The 22,166-nt window shown below is 39.7% G+C and overlaps 3 protein-coding genes across 3 annotated transcripts; all 3 read right to left on the minus strand.

The window, feature by feature from the left end:
• Nucleotides 1-2,312: 2,312 nt before the first annotated feature.
• On the minus strand, nucleotides 2,313-6,663 carry LOC141014764 (solute carrier family 22 member 13-like). The gene is made up of 9 exons (XM_073488676.1): nucleotides 6,289-6,663; nucleotides 6,059-6,162; nucleotides 5,523-5,674; nucleotides 5,095-5,266; nucleotides 4,851-4,971; nucleotides 4,677-4,771; nucleotides 4,288-4,502; nucleotides 4,065-4,173; nucleotides 2,313-2,511 (listed from the first exon to the last, which is right to left on the minus strand). The coding sequence occupies exons 1-9, from the start codon at nucleotides 6,661-6,663 to the stop codon at nucleotides 2,313-2,315; spliced, it is 1,542 nt and encodes a 513-aa protein (XP_073344777.1).
• A 3,320-nt stretch (nucleotides 6,664-9,983) lies between these two features.
• Nucleotides 9,984-14,666, minus strand: LOC141014807 (solute carrier family 22 member 13-like). The gene is made up of 9 exons (XM_073488723.1): nucleotides 14,292-14,666; nucleotides 13,800-13,903; nucleotides 13,176-13,330; nucleotides 12,488-12,659; nucleotides 12,265-12,385; nucleotides 10,892-10,986; nucleotides 10,521-10,735; nucleotides 10,281-10,389; nucleotides 9,984-10,182 (listed from the first exon to the last, which is right to left on the minus strand). The coding sequence occupies exons 1-9, from the start codon at nucleotides 14,664-14,666 to the stop codon at nucleotides 9,984-9,986; spliced, it is 1,545 nt and encodes a 514-aa protein (XP_073344824.1).
• Nucleotides 14,667-17,644: 2,978 nt separating this feature from the next.
• Nucleotides 17,645-21,970, minus strand: LOC141014765 (solute carrier family 22 member 13-like). Its single transcript, XM_073488677.1, has 9 exons — nucleotides 21,596-21,970; nucleotides 21,366-21,469; nucleotides 20,828-20,982; nucleotides 20,400-20,571; nucleotides 20,156-20,276; nucleotides 19,982-20,076; nucleotides 19,593-19,807; nucleotides 19,370-19,478; nucleotides 17,645-17,843 (listed from the first exon to the last, which is right to left on the minus strand). Exons 1-9 carry the CDS (start codon nucleotides 21,968-21,970, stop codon nucleotides 17,645-17,647), a joined length of 1,545 nt encoding a protein of 514 aa, XP_073344778.1.
• Between the last annotated feature and the right edge of the window lie 196 nt (nucleotides 21,971-22,166).

A 22,166-nucleotide genomic window follows, 5' to 3' on the forward strand; every position in this document is an offset into this window, starting at 1 on the left:
TCTTTATTGGAGAAGTATCACACATCGCTGGTGTAGTGTGTTTTTGAACCTGTGTCCTGTGGGTGAAATTCCCCTAGATGGCGTTGTTGACCCTCCTACAAACACACTAGCTCTTGCTTATTTTGCCAACCCAAGAAATGTAATATGGCAGTTAAACGGTTAATTGACTTCATTTTGTAATCGATGACAACAGCACTAAATTTGATGCTTCCACTCTGTATAATTTTAAACAAAACAATGAAATAAGCAGTAATACAGACAGTGACAGTAACTGAGCTCTGGTAAATTTAACTTTATTGATGTAGCACTTTTAACACAACGGCATTCACAATGAGCTTCATAGTGCAAATAGACTGGACATATAAAAAAGAGAATAAAATCACATGTTCAACAGTATGTACTCAACGAACACCAGTACACGCACAGCTTCAAACAAAATGGCAATAAAGGTGAAGTCAGTCATGCTCCTTCGGACTTTGTTGTCAGATCTGACAGTCGGCCAGGTGATGATCCCTGTTCTTATCAAGGATCTTTTGTAAACTTTGCTTTTGCTTTAGCTGCTCTATCTCTCTGACATGACAGGTAAACATGCACCCATCAGCCACAGTATTAAAATCCCTGAAAGGTGAAGTGATTACCATTGATCATCTCGGTACAATGCAATGTTCTGTTGGGAGACGGTGGAGCCTGGAATTCATGGTGATGCCACTTTGACATGCAACACCCCAGCAAAACACCAAGTATACCACCCCCCCATGGCAATGGCACTACCTACTGGCAGTGCTGCTATGCAGGACAGTGCACCCTGACACACTGCTGATGGGCTCAGGTGTGGCCCGGGGAACAAGACAAAGAACTCAAGACAACGACTTGACCTTTGAATTTCACTGATCCCAGTCCCATCGAGCATCCATTTGACGTGCTGTAACAAGTCTGATCCTTTGAGGCCCCACTCTGTGATTGGACTTGTTTTTCAGCACATTCGACGAATGCTCGATTGGATTGGGATTGGCAATTTGGAGGCCAGGTTGACGTTTTTAACTTTTTGTCCATCTCTTGGACAATCCCTTGTTAGCCTATAAGGTATGGCAGGGCGTATTGTCCTTCAGGGGGCGGATACTGCCATCAGGGAGTGCCGTTGACATGGGGTGGTGTACTTTGTCTGTAACAGTGTTTGGGCGGGCGGTACGTATCTAAGTAACATCCACATGAATGCCAGGACCCAAGGTTTCCCAGCAGAACATTGCACTGTAAGAAGATGATCAATGTTATTCACTTTACCTGCCAGTGGTTTTAATGTTATTGCTAGTCGGTTGAGAATGGATAATGAATCCATTCGACTTAAGAAAAAGAAGCATTTGTGTGAATAAATCAATTTCTAATAAACTTCCAGGTATAAAATGCATGAAAAACTAAAACAAATTTTGACTTAAAAATGAAATAAAATCCTTTAATAATAATGCTTAAAATGACTCATCAGTTTGATTTCTGCATCTTAAACTATAGTTAAAACTATAAAAACTGTAGTTGACTTCTTTGCTACCTGATAATAAATAAGGGAAAAGACAAACTGAACTTCTGAATATGATTTCAGATCCAATTACAATTTGTCCTCTTCAGTAATTTCTTCAGGACTGAATCTGTCCGATGTAGGTCCATTCACTGCTTTTCTACAATCCAAAACAAAATAAAGTATTATAATATAGAACGATTTACACTTGAAACTTCGATTCCAAAGAAGCTGAATAATTAGCAAAACCTTTTTCAAGCTATATTCAGTTGAATACAGCACAAAGACAAAATAAATTTTGTTCAAATTGATAAACGCATACTTTTTTGTATATATACATATATTTATTTTGAATTTGAACCCAGTGAAATCTACAATCAGAAATCTAAATGCCTCTGGTAACACTGCATTAAAAACCAGCGATTACGACAATGATTATATAAAGGATGTTACTACATGGGCTCGGGAACAATTGGAAAAACATTTTTGTGAATACAGTTTGTTGCTGTGCTTATCCCAGGAAGGCAATGCAAAGTCACCTTCTGCACATGTTACAACAGCTTGGCATTGTAGTACAAGAGTGCAGGTACTAGACTGGCATGCCCACAGTCCAACCCTGTCTCCAATTGAAAATGTGTGGCGCATTATGACGAGCAAAATACGATAAAATGGAAACCCCAGACTGTATTAAATTGAATATTTTTGAATTCTTGACACAGCATCCCAGCCTTTGTGTAAAATGGGTTGCGAAACAATGTATTTTGATTGTAATTTTCTTCAAATATAGCATTTTATGCTCAGCTTACTTCAGCTCAGTGTGGTCTTGAAGTTCAACATTGAGGGTTTCAGGCAGTAGAAAACACAAACACCCAGCAGCAATGGGGATGATGCCATATATGAGCATGGGGATGGTGTAATGGTAGACCTCCAGGAGCCGGATTAGTGGAGCGAGGATGCCCGCCACACGAGCACACATGGAGTTTACACCTACACCATTCTGCCTGCAAGAACATACAATGGACTCTAAAGAGATTGCATACTTATTGAAAGGATTTAGTTAACACTTTAGATTACAGCCCACACATTACAGTGTAATCATTGTTTGTATAAAAATACTTGCTGCATGCCTAATATAAGGTTTTAGAGTAATTAGCCTGATGATCAGCCACAATCAGTAATCAAGGTAAACACATAATTAGACTGTAAACCTTTAATCAAACCACAAACTAACTGCAGTCAATGAATGTCAGAAAAACCTTATAATACAGTAGCGGCTACCAGTGTTTCTGTTTAGCTGACAAACACATACATACATACATACATACATACATACATAAAAGCTTGCTATTAATCTGTTCACATATAATGACATGGTATGACTTTTGGACTGTTGCTAACGTTGTCAAATGGTCACAGTTAAGTTAGGGTGAGGCACAAAAGCGAATTGGTTAGGTTTAGGCACAAAAATGACTTGGTTAGGTTTAGGCACAAAAACAACTTGGTTAGGTTTAGGCACAAAAATGACTTGGTTAGGTTTAGGCACAAAAACAACTTGGTTAGGTTTAGGTACAAAACTGACTTGGTTAGCTTTAGGTACGAAAACGACTTGGTTAGGTTAAGGTACAAAAACGACTTGGTAAGGTTTAGTCACAAAAACAACTTACTTAGGTTTAGGTACAAAAACGACTTGGTTAGGTTAAGGTACAAAAACGACTTGGTAAGGTTCAGTCACAAAAACAACTTACTTAGGTTTAGGTACAAAAATGACTTGGTTAGATTTAGTCACAAAAACGACTTGGTAAGGTTTAGTCACAAAAACAACTTACTTAGGTTTAGGTACAAAAATTACTTGGTTAGGTTTAGGCACAAAAACGACTTGGTTAGGTTTAGGTACAAAAACAACTTACTTAGGTTTAGTCACAAAAACGACTTGGTTAGGTTTAGGTACAAAAACGACTTGGTAAGGTTTAGTCACAAAAACAACTTGGTAAGGTTTAGTCACAAAAACAACTTGGTTAGGTTTAGGTGCAAAAATGACTTGGTTATGTTTAGGTGCAAAAATGACTTGGTTATGTTTAGGTACAAAAATGACTTGGTTAGGTTTAGGCACAAAAACGACTTGGTTAGATTAAGGTACAAAAACGACTTGGTTAGGTTTAGGCACAAAAACAACTTGGTTAGGTTTAGGCACAAAAACGACTTGGTTAGGTTTAGGTACAAAAATGACTTGGTTAGGTTTAGGTACAAAAACGATTTGGTAAGGTTTAGTCACAAAAACAACTTACTTAGGTTTAAGTACAAAAAATATTTGGTAAGGTTTAGTCACAAAAACAACTTGGTTAGGTTTAGTCACAAAAACAACTTACTGAGGTTTAGGTACAAAAAATACTTGGTTAGGTTTAGGCACAAAAACTAATTGGTTAGGTTTGGGCTTCAAGCTGAAACAGCCAAAAATATATGTCAAGCTCAATGTTAAAAAAGATCATTTTCTAACAGTGATAATGTTTGTTTTTATCTAATAATCATGTGAAGCAAGCATAAGGAGTGGCATTACCTTAAAATAGTTGGGTATAACTCTGCAGTGTAAACATAGGCTGTGCTGAAAGAGGCAGGCGCAGCAAATTTCCCCAGTACAGCTATGGTTGTGACCACCACTGGAAGGTCTGTTGGGTAAATAATAGTAGCTGTCAGATAAATATCAAACTATTACCACAGCTGTAACAAATGTTTTCAGATAAAAAAACAAAAAAAAAACATGGGCAAGGTTTTGAAAGTACCATTTGGGATAGCAAGGATCAAGAGGCAAGCAGCACCCCCAAAGAACAGGTAGCCTGCTTGACATATTTTCCTTCCAAAGTGCTGCATCAAAAATAAACTGCTCAACAATCCAGGAATTTCGACAAGACCAAAGATGAACTGTGTGAGGTAGAGATTCAGGCCAAAACCTCCAACATTCAGGCTCAGTCCATAATATAGCAGACTTGTTGAAAACCTGGTGACAGAGTTGGAGAAGTATGTTTAGTTTTCCTACTGCTATAAAAAAGGATGATTGGGACAACTGTGTACTGTGAGAGCTGTTTCTACTACATGTCATTGATAAAAATTATTGATGTATCTCATCTACTGTGATTGTCTGACTGAGAGATATAAGTTAAAAAAGACACACCAGTTAAAGCCCATTATGAGGGTACGTTTTCTCAAATACGGTATTCGGAAGACGTCCAACATGTTTCTTTTTTCAGATGTAACCTCCATCTCCAACTGAAAAAGTTAAAAGTCTGTTTCAGAAAATGTATACATTTCATTATGTTTTAGTCAAAGGGTGTGTGATGCAGCTCACTCTATCTAGCAGATCTTCTGGGACCGTCCTCCCATTCACCCTGGCTGCCCTCCGAAGCTCCTTTAGTGCCTCCTCCTTCCTGCCTTGGGTTATGAGCCAGCGAGCTGACTCTGGGAGAAACCTATTGAAACACAGGTTTGAATTCAGACAGTATGATTTTGAAGTTACAATTATAGCTGTATTGTTTTTGGCAAATAGCACCTCATACACTTGTCGGAGTATTATGGTCTGATAGACTACTGACCAGTAAAAGAATCCCAGAAGAAGGACAACAGGGCTGGCGAGCACCAGCAGCAGGATCCTCCAGTTAGGGATTAAATATGCAATACCAGACAACAGCATCAGTCCGACAGAAAAGAAGATAATGATGATTGTTGTGCAAAGAGCAGCCTTAGAGGGATCAGTCCACTCCACTCCTGTACAACAGATATGGATTTTATGAACATAATCACCTATTACTGTATAGAGTACAGTGCTGCCGAACCCCATAGACTAATTCTCGAGCAGATTTATACTGTATGTTTAATATGCCAGCATTACTGTAGTGGCAGAGTTGAACTGAACCAGTTGCACTGACAGTGGAAAGAAAGATGTTTGGGTTGATCAAAGAAAGAAATTGCCCCCACCAATCAGTTACTTTGGCTTTAGTCAACAGATGAACAGTGTACCTACCCAACACAGATGTGATCATTATGACAGCTGCTGAAGTCCCACTGAAAAATTTTAGGACCATGTAAACATAGATGTTTGGTGAGAACGCAGCACCCACACCAAAAAACAGTTGGACACAGAGGGCAAGTAGGATTGCAAAACGTCGCCCAAACCTACAAACAAAGGAGAGAAATAATTTGTTTTGTGTTATAGTGAACTTATATACACATACTGCTTATTGTTTTTGTTTTTTTTCTCATACAGGGGTTTAGATTTCCCTTATATGGTTTGTCTGAAGTAGTCTAGGAGGCAAGATGGCGTCATTGTTGGTATCATTGTTGGTCTGTCCCTCTGTATGTTTCTTCTCCCCATAAATATATTTTTTGTCCAAGTCTTGCACCAATTTTCTTTTGTTAAATAAAACACTTTAAGGTCTTGTATGTAATACAAAGAGTAATTATCATAGCAGCTACCATCAAACCAAAGTCTCTTTAAGTCTTACAAAGATTGATATCACTGATATTTAAGGTGGGAGTGCATGTTTTACTGGTCCTAACCTGTCCGAAACTGCTCCGTGCACCAGCGCTCCAACCAGAAAACCTGCCATGTAGATGGACTGTGATACTTCAATCAGACCACTCTTGTCACAAACCAGATCAAACTGAGAAGAAGGAAGGTGACAAGAGGAGAACCAAAAGGAATCGTTCAAAGAAAGAATCAAGAGCAAGGCCATAGGAAGGGTTTACAGGATCAAGACATAGAGCCCTTGTGGTGTTTTCTTGCTTACCTCTGTCACAAAGGTGGAAGCGCCTTTGGGTGCCTCATAGTCCCATCCATCTATGCATCCAGCCGTGCTGTTAATCCCATATGCTTCAATGGTTTCCAGATCCAAATGCACAGGTGTGAACATTTTACAACTTTCAAACCTTCCATCCTTGTTCACGGGGAGGGTGAGATTTCTTTGTCTCTCATCAGTCAGGTTGGGCCCACGCTCCAAGATCCAGTCAGTGTTGCAGTGATGTGGGAAGCTCATGCCAGTAAACACCTGACCAATCACGTCAAAACCACAAAAAATGCTCGGGATGCATAATGCAGCCAATAAACATTTCTGAAACAAACCAAACTCCCCAACCTCCTTTAGGATCTGCCCGAAGTTGCTCATATTAACATCTGGCTGATTTTGCAGTGCTTCCCTATCAAAGTGTGGTCTGAATTATGAAGGCGCCCGGGTCCAAAAGTCTAGCACTATAGATGCATATATCTGACCTCACCAGGTAATCTTTAACCACGAGCATTTCAAGAGTGTGATATACCAGTCATATTTTATTTGGCTTCATTGTTTTAGTCAGGAACAACAAGAATAAGTTATAAACTTCTGCTAGTTGGAAAACTATAAACAAAGCAATAAAATGACCATTGATAAAGACAAATAATAACTCAGCTCTGCTAAATTTGACTTTAACGAAATAGCACTTTGGTAAAAACAACATTCATACAATGAGCTTCCTCCAACCTCCTTTAGGATCTGCCCGAAGTTGCTCATATTGACATCTGGCTGAATTTGCAGTGCTTCGACTGTAAAGGTCAGTGTTAAGTATGAATGCGCCCCCTTCTGAGTGCCAAAATCTTGCTAATTAATCTTTAACCAAAAGTATCAAGTTTTTAACTCCTTCCTCTCCAGCCCATTACATTGTCACTGGCTGGGTCTAATCATTCCCTAGCGACCATTATTACTCGGCAGCACTGTTCAGCGTTATATCTTTATGAGGCTGTGAAAAGATGGGCCTCAGGTCTTCGACAACACTTAGTCAAATAGTTCAAAAAGATTAAAGTTCTTGGATTTACTGTGGCAAAATACAGCAAACCGAGGCTGCTACATGAACACAGACACTGAAACCTGGAGTAGAGAGCATCACCTTATATCCACTGGAGAACCCCTTTACATGCCAGCTGTCCAATCTACTTTCAACCTAGCTTCTCTTAACATAATGGCATCAAAACACTGGATATATGCAAAAATTAAACAAGACATGAATGGTAAACAGGGCCTGCCTTCAGCCCCAGCTGTCACTGACTTGCACAACAGGAATGCAAAAGTAACATTTGCAGTTAAGATTTTAAATGTAGTAGTAATTGATCTGCCATTGTAAAGGTGCAAATCGTTTTTTAAAAGTCTATATTTCTTTATTGGAGAAGTATCACACATCGCCGGTGTAGTGTGTTTTTGAACCTGTGTCCTGTGGGTGAAATTCCCCTAGATGGCAGTGTTGACCCTCCTACAAACACACTAACTCTTGCTCATTTTGCCAACCCAAGAAATGTAATGACAGTTAACGGTTAATTGACTTCATTTTGAAATCGATGACAACAGCACTAAATTTGATGCTTCCACTCTGTATAACTTTAAACAAAACAAAGAAATGAGCAGTAATACAGACAGTGACAATACCTGAGCTCTGGTAAATTTAACTTTATTGATGTAGCACTTTTAACACAACGGCATTCACAATGAGCTTCATAGTGCAGATAGACTGGACATATAAAAAAGAGAATAAAATCACATGTTCAACAGTATGTACTCAACGAACACCAGTACACGCACAGCTTCAAACAAAATGGCAATAAAGGTGAAGTCAGTCATGCTCCTTCGGACTTTGTTGTCAGATCTGACAGTCGGCCAGGTGACGATCCCTGTTCTTATCAAGGATCTTTTATAAACTTTGCTTTTGCTTTAGCTGCTCTATCTCTCTGACATGACAGGTAAACATGCACCCATCAGCCACAATATTAAAACCCCTGAAAGGTGAAGTGATTACCATTGATCATCTCGGTACAATGCAATGTTCTGTTGGGAGACGGTGGAGCCTGGAATTCATGGTTATGCCACTTTGACATGCAACACCCCATCAAAACACCAAATACACCACCCCCCCATGGCAGTTGCACTACCTACTGGCAGCGCTGCTGTGCAGGACAGTGCACCCTGACACACTGCAAAATGGGCTCAGGTATGGCCCGGGGAACATGACAAAGAACTCAAGACAACGACTTGACCCTTGAATTTCACAGATCCCAATCCCATCGAGCATCCATTTGACGTGCTGACGTGCAAGTCTGATCCTTAGAGGCCCCACTCTGTGATTGGACTTGTTTTTCGGCACATTCGACGAATGCTCGATTGGATTGGGATTGGCAATTTGGAGGCCAGGTGGACGCTTTTAACTTTTTGTCCATCTCTCGGACAATCCCTTGTTAGCCTATAAGGTATGGCAGGGCGTATTGTCCTTCAGGGGGCGGATACTGCCATCAGGGAGTGCCGTTGACATGGGATGGTATACTTTGTCTGTAACAGTGTTTGGGCAGGTGGTGCGTATCTAAGTAACATCCACATGAATGCCAGGACCCAAGGTTTCCCAGCAGAACATTGCACTGTAAGAAGATGATCAATGTTATTCACTTTACCTGCCAGTGGTTTTAATGTTATTGCTAGTCGGTTGAGAATGGATAATGAATCCATTTGACTTAAGAAAAAGAAGCATTTGTGTGAATAAATCAATTTCTAATAAACTTCCAGGTATAAAATGCATGAAAAACTAAAACAAATTGTGACTCAAAAGTGAAATAAAATCCTTTAATAATAATGCTTAAAATGACTCATCAGTTTGATTTCTGCATATTAAACTATAGTTAAAACTATAAAATCTGTAGTTGTCTTCTTTGCTACCTGATAATAAATAAGGGAAAAGACAAACTGATCTTCTGAATATGATTTCAAATCAAATTATTTGTCCTCTTCAGTAATTTCTTCAGGAATGAATCTGTCCGATGTAGGTCCATTCACTGTTTTTCTACAATCCAAAACAAAATAAAGTATTATAATATAGAACGATTTACACTTGAAACTTCGATTCCAAAGAAGCTGAATAGTTAGCAAAACCTTTTTCAAGCTATATTCAGTTGAATACAGCACAAAGACAAAATAAATAATGTTCAAATTGATAAACTTATACTTTTTTGTGTATATACACATACATTTATTTTGAATTTGAACCCAGTGAAATCTACAATCAGAAATCTAAATGCCTCTGGTAACACTGCATCAAAAACCAACGATTACGACAATGATTATATAAAGGATGTTACTACATGGGCTCGGGAACAATTGGAAAAACACTTTTGTGAATACAGTTTGTTGCTGTGCTTATCCCAGGAAGGCAATGAAAAGCCACCTTCTGCACATGTTACAACAGCTTGGCATTGTAGTACAAGAGTGCAGGTACTAGACTGGCATGCCCACAGTCCAACCCTGTCTCCAATTGAAAATGTGTGACGAGCAAAATATGATAAAATGGAAACCCCAGACTGTATTAAATTGAATATTTTTGAATTCTTGACACAGCATCCCAGCCTTTGTGGGAAGTGGGTTGCGAAACAGTGTATTTTGATTGTAATTTTCTTCAAATATAGCATTTTATATTCAGCTTACTTCAGCTCAGTGTGGTCTTGAAGTTCAGCATTGAGGGTTTCAGGCAGTAGAAAACACAAACCCCCAGCAGCAATGGGCATGATGCCATATATGAGCATGGGGATGGTGTAATGGTAGACCTCCAGGAGCCGGATTAGTGGAGCAAGGATGCCCGCCACACCAGCACACATGGAGTTTACACCTAGACCATTGTGCCTACAATGAATAAGAATCGACTCATATTAACACTTATGAGTGTTACCAAGATTTTTTATGTAATAATCATGAGCAGCAGACTTGAGCAGTGACATTACCTTAAAGTGGTTGGGTATAACTCTGCAGTGTAAACGTAGACTGTGCTGTAAGAGGCAGTGACAAAAAATTTCCCCAGTGAGGCTATGATTGTGACCACCACTGGAAGATCTGTTGGGTAATTAATATTTTTTCAGAAACACAATGTTCATGTCAGGTAAACACTTAACAAATTACACCTCTGTAACAATTTATTTGAGATTTAAAAAACAAAAAAAACATGGCAAAGGTTTTGAAAGTACCATTTGGGATGGCAAGGACCACGAAGCAAGCAACACCCCCAGAGAACAGAAAGCCTGCTTGAGATATTCTCCTTCCAACGTGCTGCATCAAAAACAAACTGCTCAAGATTGCAGGAATTTCCACAACTCCAAAGATGAACTGTGTGAGGTAGAGATTCAGGCCAAAACCGCCAGTATTCAGGGTCAGTCCATAATATAGCAGGCTTGTTGAAAACCTGATCAGAGTTGGAGAGACCACATCAGTTTAGCTACGACTTAAAAACAGTATTATTGGGACAAATGTGCTATTGAATATTACACTATTATACTTGTGATTCACACACTGAGAGAGAAACAGGCATGAACAGTTACATTAATTAAAGAAGACAAACCAGTTAAAGCCCATTATGAGGGTACGTTTTCTCAAATACGGTATTCGGAAGACATCAACTGTGTTTCTTTTTTCAGATGTACCCTCCATCTCTAGCTGAAAAGTAAAAAGGCAGAAAATGTACAGGTGTCAAAGAGAGTTTTACTATATATTGACTCAAATGCCCAGTCCCAATTCCTGCCCTTGGCCCTACCACTTAGCCCTACCCCTCTGTTTTGCACGTTCACATCTAGGGGTAGGGTTTCCCGATTCCTGTAGGGATATAGGGGTCGGGTAAAGTGTTTTCAGATGCACACTTCAAACCCAGACTTATGGGAACGAGCTGCCATTTAAAAGTATTATGATCCTTGTCTTTATGACAAGCAATAAAAATCGCAGCCAATTGTTTTGATGTCTCAGTAGCCTACCAACTAGCTAGCTAACATAGTGAAGTCCTGCAGCAAAGTTGCTGCACTAGGTATCGCTTCTCTAATATCAGTGTAGACTAGCAGGGTAGGCGCACAGGTTGCTAATGTCAGGCCAAAAGCAACGCTAGCATTAGTGGCCAGTAACAAAACAACTCTCTTTTTATTTGATGACTTGATTGATAACTTGAAGCTGTGACTGAATTGTGAGCATCCATGCTTTTCTATCTCCATCAGATAAATAGCAAATAGTATTGTGATAATACCAGGATTTCCACAGGAACGCAAGAGAAATCACCACCGTGGAAGGTGCCGTATTGGAAAGTCCGGTTGTAATGTAAACACCATCAGCTGATGACGTATGAGGGTTGAACAAACCCCCAGGAAGAGCGCCAGGCTTTGAAGCCAACTTTGGTAGTGGCCAAACTGTGCAATTACAATGTCACGTGATGCACTGGGGCCCAAAAAGACTTTTTTCAATAAGCTTACATTGTGAAAGAAGGGGCTATAAAATGGTGGATACATTTTTTTTGAGCATCACAAACCCCACAAAATCACTTGTTTGACTGTCATAATCTGAACCATTTGGTCCAATAAAATGTGGAAAGTCAAGAAGAGTTTAAATCATGTTAACTCTATGCAAGTTTGCCAGAAGTCAGCCGGCTCAGTCGAGGGAAGTATCTAGTGATCCTGCTTTATGGGCCACACAACACGCAGGATCTGGGTAATTTTAAAGCCAGGAAGTCGAGTCATTTGGGCTTCATGCGCCACTGAGCTCCTCATCCAACACTGTATCCAGATTTGAATATGACGTCCGTGGGGTTGAAGGGTTGTCTCATTTCATAGGGGGAGATTTCAACCACTACCCCTTGCAACTCTGTTCGAAAGGGGCAAGGGGTTCACTCGATAACGATGGGTAGGGGTATACTTGGAAATGGGATTGGGCCAAAGTGTGTTTGATGCAGTTAACCTTGTCTAGCAGATCATCAGGGACTGTCCTCTCATTCACCCTGGCTGCCCTCCGGAGTTCCTTTAGTGCTTCATCCTTCCTTCCATGGCTCACGAGCCAGCGAGCCGACTCTGGGAGAAACCTATCAGAACACAAGTTCAAAATCAGAGATGTTATAATTATTTCCCTACAGTGTTTTTGGCAAATAGCATGAACATATCAATATACTGTATATTATGCTGACCAGTAAAAGAATCCCAGGAAAAGGACAAGAGGGCTGAAGAGTACCATCTGCAGGATCCTCCAGGCGCTGATTAAATATGCAATACCACACAACAGCATCAGTCCAACAGGAAAGAACATTATGATGACCTCTGCGCAAAGAGCAGCCTTAGAGGGATCAGTCCACTCCACTCCTGTATGACAGATGTGGATTGCATATTCACCTAACAAGGTATACAGCAAGCCTGTTCAACTAGGGCCAGATTAGAAAAAAAGTCAAGGGACCCTTTAACGTTCCCTTTGTCTGATCGACAATGCTCAGAATTTATATGTGTTGAAATGAATTTTTAGACAATTCACCTTTTTTAATTTTAGAAGTCAGTTTCGAAGATTTAACAGCCTGGTTTAAAGCGTTTGTAATAAGAGTATGTTTGTGCTCACCAACAAACATAACTAATAAATGAAAAAATAAATAAAAATTAAGTTGTTAGAGGGCCAGATGAATAGGTCCAGGTTAAAGGGGACCAGTTTTACTGACAATGAAAACGGAGACATTTGGGTTGATCTTGGAAAGAAATTGCCCCCACCAATCAGTAACTTTGTTGCAGAAAAAGCCCAACATCCTCCAACAGCCTCTACATAGTCCATTTTCTGGCACTTTTACTGCTATATAAAATGTGTCTTTAGCCACAGATGAACAGTATACCTACCCAACACGGATGCGTTCATCATGCAGACACCTGCTGAAGTCCCACAGAAAAATTTTAAGAATATGTAAACATAGATGTTTGGTGAGAAAGCAACACCCACACCAAACAACAGTAAGACAAAGAGGGAGAGAAGGATTGCAAAGCGTCGCCCAAACCTACAAACAAAGAAGAAAAATCATTTGTTCTGTGTTAAAGGCTGCAGATTGAATCTACACATACAGTACATATTTATTGTTTATCATTCACTCTTTGCTTCTCATAGATTTCCTTTTCATGGTTTGTCCAGAGACGTCACCGTTTGTGCATCTAGGTGTATTTTAGCGACAAAGAATGACCATTTTTGTCATCATTGTTGGTCGATCTCTCTGTACTGTATGTTTACCTTGTTATTTTTCTTTTTTCGACTTGTACTAATTTCCTTTTCGTTAAATGGAAAACTTTAAGGTCTTGATTTCAAAGCTTTTTATTTTGACTTTCTAAGGAAACCTTTCCTTTAGTTGGTTACATCACCAAGTTTTATACATAACTAGTAATAAGCCTAACTGCTACTGTGTAACCAAAATCTCCTTACATGTTCTACTATCACTGACATTGGACAGGAGTTAATGTTTTATTGGCCCTTACCTGTCAGATATTGCCCCGTACGCCAGCGCTCCAACCAGACAACCTGCCATGTAGATGGACTGTGATGCCTCAACGAAACCACTCTTGTCACAAACCAGATCAAACTGAGAGGAGAAAATGAATGTGAAGGGTGGAGAAAGGAAGGGGAAAGATCAGAGAAAGAGTTTATCAAATATTGTGAGTTTTCCCATTGATCTGAAGGGATTTTGAATAAGTACTTAATTAATGAATACATTGTCTGAATGCATTTCAAGTAAATTAAGGGCTGCAATGTAAAATAAAACACATAACAGATTTATGTGCTGCTTTTAATTATCACAACACTCTAGGAACATATGAGACAGACTGTTTTTGAACATTTTTTGATTAAAAGCTCTGTTTTAACTGGAAAAACTTGTAGTAATTCTCAATATTTTATCAAGTATAGGGCCAGGTCATGATAGGATGGTGTCTGGATCCAGACATGGGACCCTGAGGTTTTTTCTTGCTTACCTCTGTCACAATGCTGGAAGCGCCTTTGGGTGCCTCATAGTCCCATCCATCTATGCATCCAGTTGTGCTGTTAATCCCATACGCTTCAATGGTTTCCAGATCCAAATCCACAGGTGTGAACATTTTACAGCTTTCAAACCTTCCATCCTTGTTCACGGGGAGGGTGAGATTTCTTCGTCTCTCATCTGTCACGTTGGGCCCACGCTCCAAGATCCAGTCAGTGTTGCAGTGATGTGGGAAGCTCATGCTGGTAAACACCTGGCCAATCAAGTCAAAAGAACCAAAAATGCAAGGGATGCATAATGCAGCCACTAAACGTTTCTGAAACAAACCAAACTCCCCAACCTCCTTTAGGATCTGCCCGAAGTTGCTCATATTGAAATGTGGTTGAATTTGCAGTGCTTCGACTGTAAAGGTCAGTGTTAAGTGTGAATGCGCCCCCTTCTGAGTGCCATAATCTTGCTAATTAATCTTTAACCAAAGGCATCAAGTTTTTAACTCCTTCCTCTCCAGCCCATTACATTGTCACTGGCTGGGTCTAATCATTCACTAGCGACCATTATTACTCTGCAGCACTGTTCAGCGTTGTCTCTTTATGAGGTTGCGGAAAAAACTCTTAAGGTGGGCCTCAGGTCTTCGACAACACTTAGTCAAATAATTCAAAAAGGTTAAAGTTCTTGGATTTACTGTGGCAAAATACAGCAAACCGAGGCTGCTACATGAACACAGACACTGAAACCTGGAGTAGAGAGCATCACCTTATATCCACTGGAGAACCCCTTTACATGCCAGCTATCCAATCTACTTTCAACCTAGCTTCTTTTAACATAATGGCATCAAAACACTGGATATATGCAAAAATTAAACAAGACATGAATGGTAAACAGGGCCTGCCTTCAGCCCCAGCTGTCACTGACTTGCAGTTGCTCTGCCCCTTTGCCATTTTTAACCATGCACATATGCTTTCCAGTTCACTCATGCACATTTTACCAAGTACGGAGGCCCAGAACGGTTGAACCAAATGCAAAAGCCACAACAGGAATGCAAAAGTAACATTTGCAGTTAAGATTTTAAATGTAGTAGTAATTGATCTGCCATTGTAAAGGTGCAAATCGCTTCACACATCGCTGGTGTCGACCCTCCTACAAACACACTAGCTCTTGCTCATTTTGCCAACCCAAGATATGTAACATGACAGTTAACGGTTAATTGACTTGTAATCGATGACAACAGCACTAAATTTGATGCTTCCACTCTGTATAACTTTAAACAAAACAAAGAAATGAGCAGTAATACAGACAGTGACAGTAACTGAGCTCTGGTAAATTTAACTTTATTGATGTAGCACTTTTAACACAACAGCATTCACAATGAGCTTCATAGTGCAGATAGACTGGACATATACAAAAGAGAATAAAATCACATGTTCAACAGTATGTACTCAACGAACACCAGTACACGCACAGCTTCAAACAAAATGGCAATAAAGGTGAAGTTAGTCATGCTCCTTCGGACTTTGTTGTCAGATCTGACAGTCGGCCAGGTGATGATCCCTGTTCTTATCAAGGATCTTTTGTAAACTTTGCTTTTGCTTTAGCTGCTCTATCTCTCTGACATGACAGGTAAACATGCACCCATCAGCCACAGTATTAAAATCCCTGAAAGGTGAAGTGATTACCATTGATCATCTCGGTACAATGCAATGTTCTGTTGGGAGACGGTGGAGCCTGGAATTCATGGTGATGCCACTTTGACATGCAACACCCCAGCAAAACACCAAGTATACCACCCCCCCATGGCAATGGCACTACCTACTGGCAGTGCTGCTATGCAGGACAGTGCACCCTGACACACTGCTGATGGGCTCAGGTATGGCCCGGGGAACAAGACAAAGAACTCAAGACAACGACTTGACCCTTGAATTTCACAGATCCCAATCCCATCGAGCATCCATGGGACGTGCTGTAACAAGTCTGATCCTTAGAGGCCCCACTCTGTGATTGGACTTGTTTTTCGGCACATTCGACGGATGCTCGATTGGATTGGGATTGGCAATTTGGAGGCCAGGTTGACGCTTTTAACTTTTTGTCCATCTCTCGGGCAATCCATGGTTAGTCTATAAGGTATGGCAGGGTGTATTGTCCTTCAGGGGGCGGATACTGCCATCAGGGAGTGCCGTTGACATGGGGTGGCGTACTTTGTCTGTAACAGTGTTTGGGCGGGCGGTGCGTATCTAAGTAACATCCACATGAATGCCAGGACCCAAGGTTTCCCAGCAGAACATTGCACTGTAAGAAGATGATCAATGTTATTCACTTTACCTGCCAGTGGTTTTAATGTTATTGCTAGTCGGTTGAGAATGGATAATGAATCCATTCGACTTAAGAAAAAGAAGCATTTGTGTGAATACATCAATATCTAATAAACTTCCAGGTATAAAATGCATGAAAAGCTAAAACAAATTTTGACTTAAAAATGAAATAAAATCCTTTAATAATAATGCTTAAAATGACTCATCAGTTTGATTTCTGCATCTTAAACTATAGTTAAAACTATAAAAACTGTAGTTGACTTCTTTGCTACCTGATAATAAATAAGGGAAAAGACAAACTGAACTTCTGAATATGATTTCAGATCCAATTACAATTTGTCCTCTTCAGTAATTTCTTCAGGACTGAATCTGTCCGATGTAGGTCCATTCACTGCTTTTCTACAATTCAAAACAAAAATAAAGTATTATAATATAGAACGATTTACACTTGAAACTTCGATTCCAAAGAAGCTGAATAATTAGCAAAAACTTTTTCAAGCTATATTCAGTTGAATACAGCACAAAGACAAAATAAATAATGTTCAAATTGATAAACGTATACTTTTTTGTATATATACATATATTTATTTTGAATTTGAACCCAGTGAAATCTACAATCAGAAATCTAAATGCCTCTGGTAACACTGCATCAAAAACCAACGATTACAACAATGATTATATAAAGGATGTTACTACATGGGCTCGGGAACAATTGGAAAAACATTTTTGTGAATACAGTTTGTTGCTGTGCTTATCCCAGGAAGGCAATGCAAAGTCACCTTCTGCACATGTTACAACAGCTTGGCATTGTAGTACAAGAGTGCAGGTACTAGACTGGCATGCCCACAGTCCAACCCTGTCTCCAATTGAAAATGTGTGGCGCATTATGACGAGCAAAATACGATAAAATGGAAACCCCAGACTGTATTAAATTGAATATTTTTGAATTCTTGACACAGCATCCCAGCCTTTGTGTAAAAAGGGTTGCGAAACAATGTATTTTGATTGTAATTTTCTTCAAATATAGCATTTTATGCTCAGCTTACTTCAGCTCAGTGTGGTCTTGAAGTTCAACATTGAGGGTTTCAGGCAGTAGAAAACACAAACACCCAGCAGCAATGGGGATGATGCCATATATGAGCATGGGGATGGTGTAATGGTAGACCTCCAGGAGCCGGATTAGTGGAGCGAGGATGCCCGCCACACGAGCACACATGGAGTTTACACCTACACCATTCTGCCTGCAAGAACATACAATGGACTCTAAAGAGATTGCATACTTATTGAAAGGATTTAGTTAACACTTTAGATTACAGCCCACACATTACAGTGTAATCATTGTTTGTATAAAAATACTTGCTGCATGCCTAATATAAGGTTTTAGAGTAATTAGCCTGATGATCAGCCACAATCAGTAATCAAGGTAAACACATAATTAGACTGTAAACCTTTAATCAAACCACAAACTAACTGCAGTCAATGAATGTCAGAAAAACCTTATAATACAGTAGCGGCTACCAGTGTTTCTGTTTAGCTGACAAACACATACATACATACATACATACATACATACATAAAAGCTTGCTATTAATCTGTTCACATATAATGACATGGTATGACTTTTGGACTGTTGCTAACGTTGTCAAATGGTCACAGTTAAGTTAGGGTGAGGCACAAAAGCGAATTGGTTAGGTTTAGGCACAAAAATGACTTGGTTAGGTTTAGGCACAAAAACAACTTGGTTAGGTTTAGGCACAAAAATGACTTGGTTAGGTTTAGGCACAAAAACAACTTGGTTAGGTTTAGGTACAAAACTGACTTGGTTAGCTTTAGGTACGAAAACGACTTGGTTAGGTTAAGGTACAAAAACGACTTGGTAAGGTTTAGTCACAAAAACAACTTACTTAGGTTTAGGTACAAAAACGACTTGGTTAGGTTAAGGTACAAAAACGACTTGGTAAGGTTCAGTCACAAAAACAACTTACTTAGGTTTAGGTACAAAAATGACTTGGTTAGATTTAGTCACAAAAACGACTTGGTAAGGTTTAGTCACAAAAACAACTTACTTAGGTTTAGGTACAAAAATTACTTGGTTAGGTTTAGGCACAAAAACGACTTGGTTAGGTTTAGGTACAAAAACAACTTACTTAGGTTTAGTCACAAAAACGACTTGGTTAGGTTTAGGTACAAAAACGACTTGGTAAGGTTTAGTCACAAAAACAACTTGGTAAGGTTTAGTCACAAAAACAACTTGGTTAGGTTTAGGTGCAAAAATGACTTGGTTATGTTTAGGTGCAAAAATGACTTGGTTATGTTTAGGTACAAAAATGACTTGGTTAGGTTTAGGCACAAAAACGACTTGGTTAGATTAAGGTACAAAAACAACTTGGTTAGGTTTAGGCACAAAAACGACTTGGTTAGGTTTAGGTACAAAAACGACTTGGTTAGGTTTAGGTACAAAAACGATTTGGTAAGGTTTAGTCACAAAAACAACTTACTTAGGTTTAAGTACAAAAAATATTTGGTAAGGTTTAGTCACAAAAACAACTTGGTTAGGTTTAGTCACAAAAACAACTTACTGAGGTTTAGGTACAAAAAATACTTGGTTAGGTTTAGGCACAAAAACTAATTGGTTAGGTTTGGGCTTCAAGCTGAAACAGCCAAAAATATATGTCAAGCTCAATGTTAAAAAAGATCATTTTCTAACAGTGATAATGTTTGTTTTTATCTAATAATCATGTGAAGCAAGCATAAGGAGTGGCATTACCTTAAAATAGTTGGGTATAACTCTGCAGTGTAAACATAGGCTGTGCTGAAAGAGGCAGGCGCAGCAAATTTCCCCAGTACAGCTATGGTTGTGACCACCACTGGAAGGTCTGTTGGGTAAATAATAGTAGCTGTCAGATAAATATCAAACTATTACCACAGCTGTAACAAATGTTTTCAGATAAAAAAACAAAAAAAAAACATGGGCAAGGTTTTGAAAGTACCATTTGGGATAGCAAGGATCAAGAGGCAAGCAGCACCCCCAAAGAACAGGTAGCCTGCTTGACATATTTTCCTTCCAAAGTGCTGCATCAAAAATAAACTGCTCAACAATCCAGGAATTTCGACAAGACCAAAGATGAACTGTGTGAGGTAGAGATTCAGGCCAAAACCTCCAACATTCAGGCTCAGTCCATAATATAGCAGACTTGTTGAAAACCTGGTGACAGAGTTGGAGAAGTATGTTTAGTTTTCCTACTGCTATAAAAAAGGATGATTGGGACAACTGTGTACTGTGAGAGCTGTTTCTACTACATGTCATTGATAAAAATTATTGATGTATCTCATCTACTGTGATTGTCTGACTGAGAGATATAAGTTAAAAAAGACACACCAGTTAAAGCCCATTATGAGGGTACGTTTTCTCAAATACGGTATTCGGAAGACGTCCAACATGTTTCTTTTTTCAGATGTAACCTCCATCTCCAACTGAAAAAGTTAAAAGTCTGTTTCAGAAAATGTATACATTTCATTATGTTTTAGTCAAAGCGTGTGTGATGCAGCTCACCTTATCTAGCAGATCTTCTGGGACCGTCCTACCATTCACCCTGGCTGCCCTCCGAACCCCCCTTAGTGCTTCCTCCTTCCTGCCTTGGGTTATGAGCCAGCGAGCTGACTCTGGGAGAAACCTATTGAAACACAGGTTCGAATTCAGATAACATGATTTTGAAGTTACAATTATAGCTGTATTGTTTTTGGCAAATAGCACCTCATACACTTGTCGGAGTATTATGGTCTGATAGACTACTGACCAGTAAAAGAATCCCAGAAGAAGGACAACAGGGCTGGCGAGCACCAGCAGCAGGATCCTCCAGTTAGGGATTAAATATGCAATACCAGACAACAGCATCAGTCCGACGGAAAAGAAGATAATGATGATTGTTGTGCAAAGAGCAGCCTTAGAGGGATCAGTCCACTCCACTCCTGTACAACAGATATGGATTTTATGAACATAATCACCTATTACTGTATAGAGTACAGTGCTGCCGAACCCCATAGACTAATTCTCAAGCAGATTTATACTGTATGTTTAATATGCCACCATTACTGTAGTGGCAGAGTTGAACTGAACCAGTTGCACTGACAGTGGAAAGAAAGATGTTTGGGTTGATCAAAGAAAGAAATTGCCCCCACCAATCAGTAACTTTGGCTTTAGTCAACAGATGAACAGTGTACCTACCCAACACAGATGTGATCATTATAATGACTGCTGCTGAAGTCCCACTGAAAAATTTTAGGACCATGTAAACATAGATGTTTGGTGAGAATGCAGCACCCACACCAAAAAACAGTTGGACACAGAGGGCAAGTAGGATTGCAAAACGTCGCCCAAACCTACAAACAAAGGAGATAAATAATTTGTTTTGTGTTATAGTGAACTTATATACACATACCGCTTATTGTTCTTTTTTTTTTCTCATACAGGGGTTTAGATTTCCCTTATATGGTTTGTCTGAAGTAGTCTAGGAGACAAGATGGCGTCATTGTTGGTATCATTGTTGGTCTGTCCCTCTGTATGTTTCTTCTCCCCATAAATATATTTTTTGTCCAAGTCTTGCACCAATTTCCTTTTGTTAAATAAAACACTTTAAGGTCTTGTATGTAATAAAAAGAGTAATTATCATAGCAGCTACCATCAAACCAAAGTCTCTTTAAGTCTTGCAGAGATTGATATCACTGATATTCAAGGTGGGAGTGCATGTTTTACTGGTCCTAACCTGTCTGAAACTGCTCCGTGCACCAGCGCTCCAACCAGATAACCTGCCATGTAGATGGACTGTGATACTTCAATCAGACCACTCTTGTCACAAACCAGATCAAACTGAGAAGAAGGAAGGTGACAAGAGGAGAACCAAAAGGAATCGATCAAAGAAAGAATCAAGAGCAAGGCCATAGGAAGGGTTTACAGGATCAATACATAGAGCCCTTGTGGTGTTTTCTTGCTTACCTCTGTCACAAAGCTGGAAGCGCCTTTGGGTGCCTCATAGTCCCATCCATCTATGCATCCAGTTGTGCTGTTAATCCCATATGCTTCAATGGTTTCCAGATCCAAATCCACAGGTGTGAACATTTTACAGCTTTCAAACCTTCCATCCTTGTTCACGGGGAGGGTGAGATTTCTTTGTCTCTCATCAGTCAGGTTGGGCCCACGCTCCAAGATCCAGTCAGTGTTGCAGTGATGTGGGAAGCTCATGCCGGTAAACACCTGACCAATCACGTCAAAACCACCAAAAATGCTCGGGATGCATAATGCAGCCAGTAAACATTTCTGAAACAAACCAAACTCCCCCACCTCCTTTAGGATCTGCCCGAAGTTGCTCATATTGACATCTGGCTGATTTTGCAGTGCTTCCCCATCAAAGTGTGGTCTGAGTTATGAAGGCGCCCAGGTCTGTGTGCCAAAAGTATAGCACTATCGATACAAATATCTGACTTTATCAGGTAATCTTTAACCACGAGCAATCCAAGACTGTGAAGAGCGTGAACAACAACAATAATTTATAAATTTCCGCTAGTTG

Source organism: Pagrus major, chromosome 19 (genome assembly GCF_040436345.1).
Source record: "Pagrus major chromosome 19, Pma_NU_1.0".
In the NCBI taxonomy this organism is placed as follows: Eukaryota; Metazoa; Chordata; class Actinopteri; order Spariformes; family Sparidae; genus Pagrus; species Pagrus major.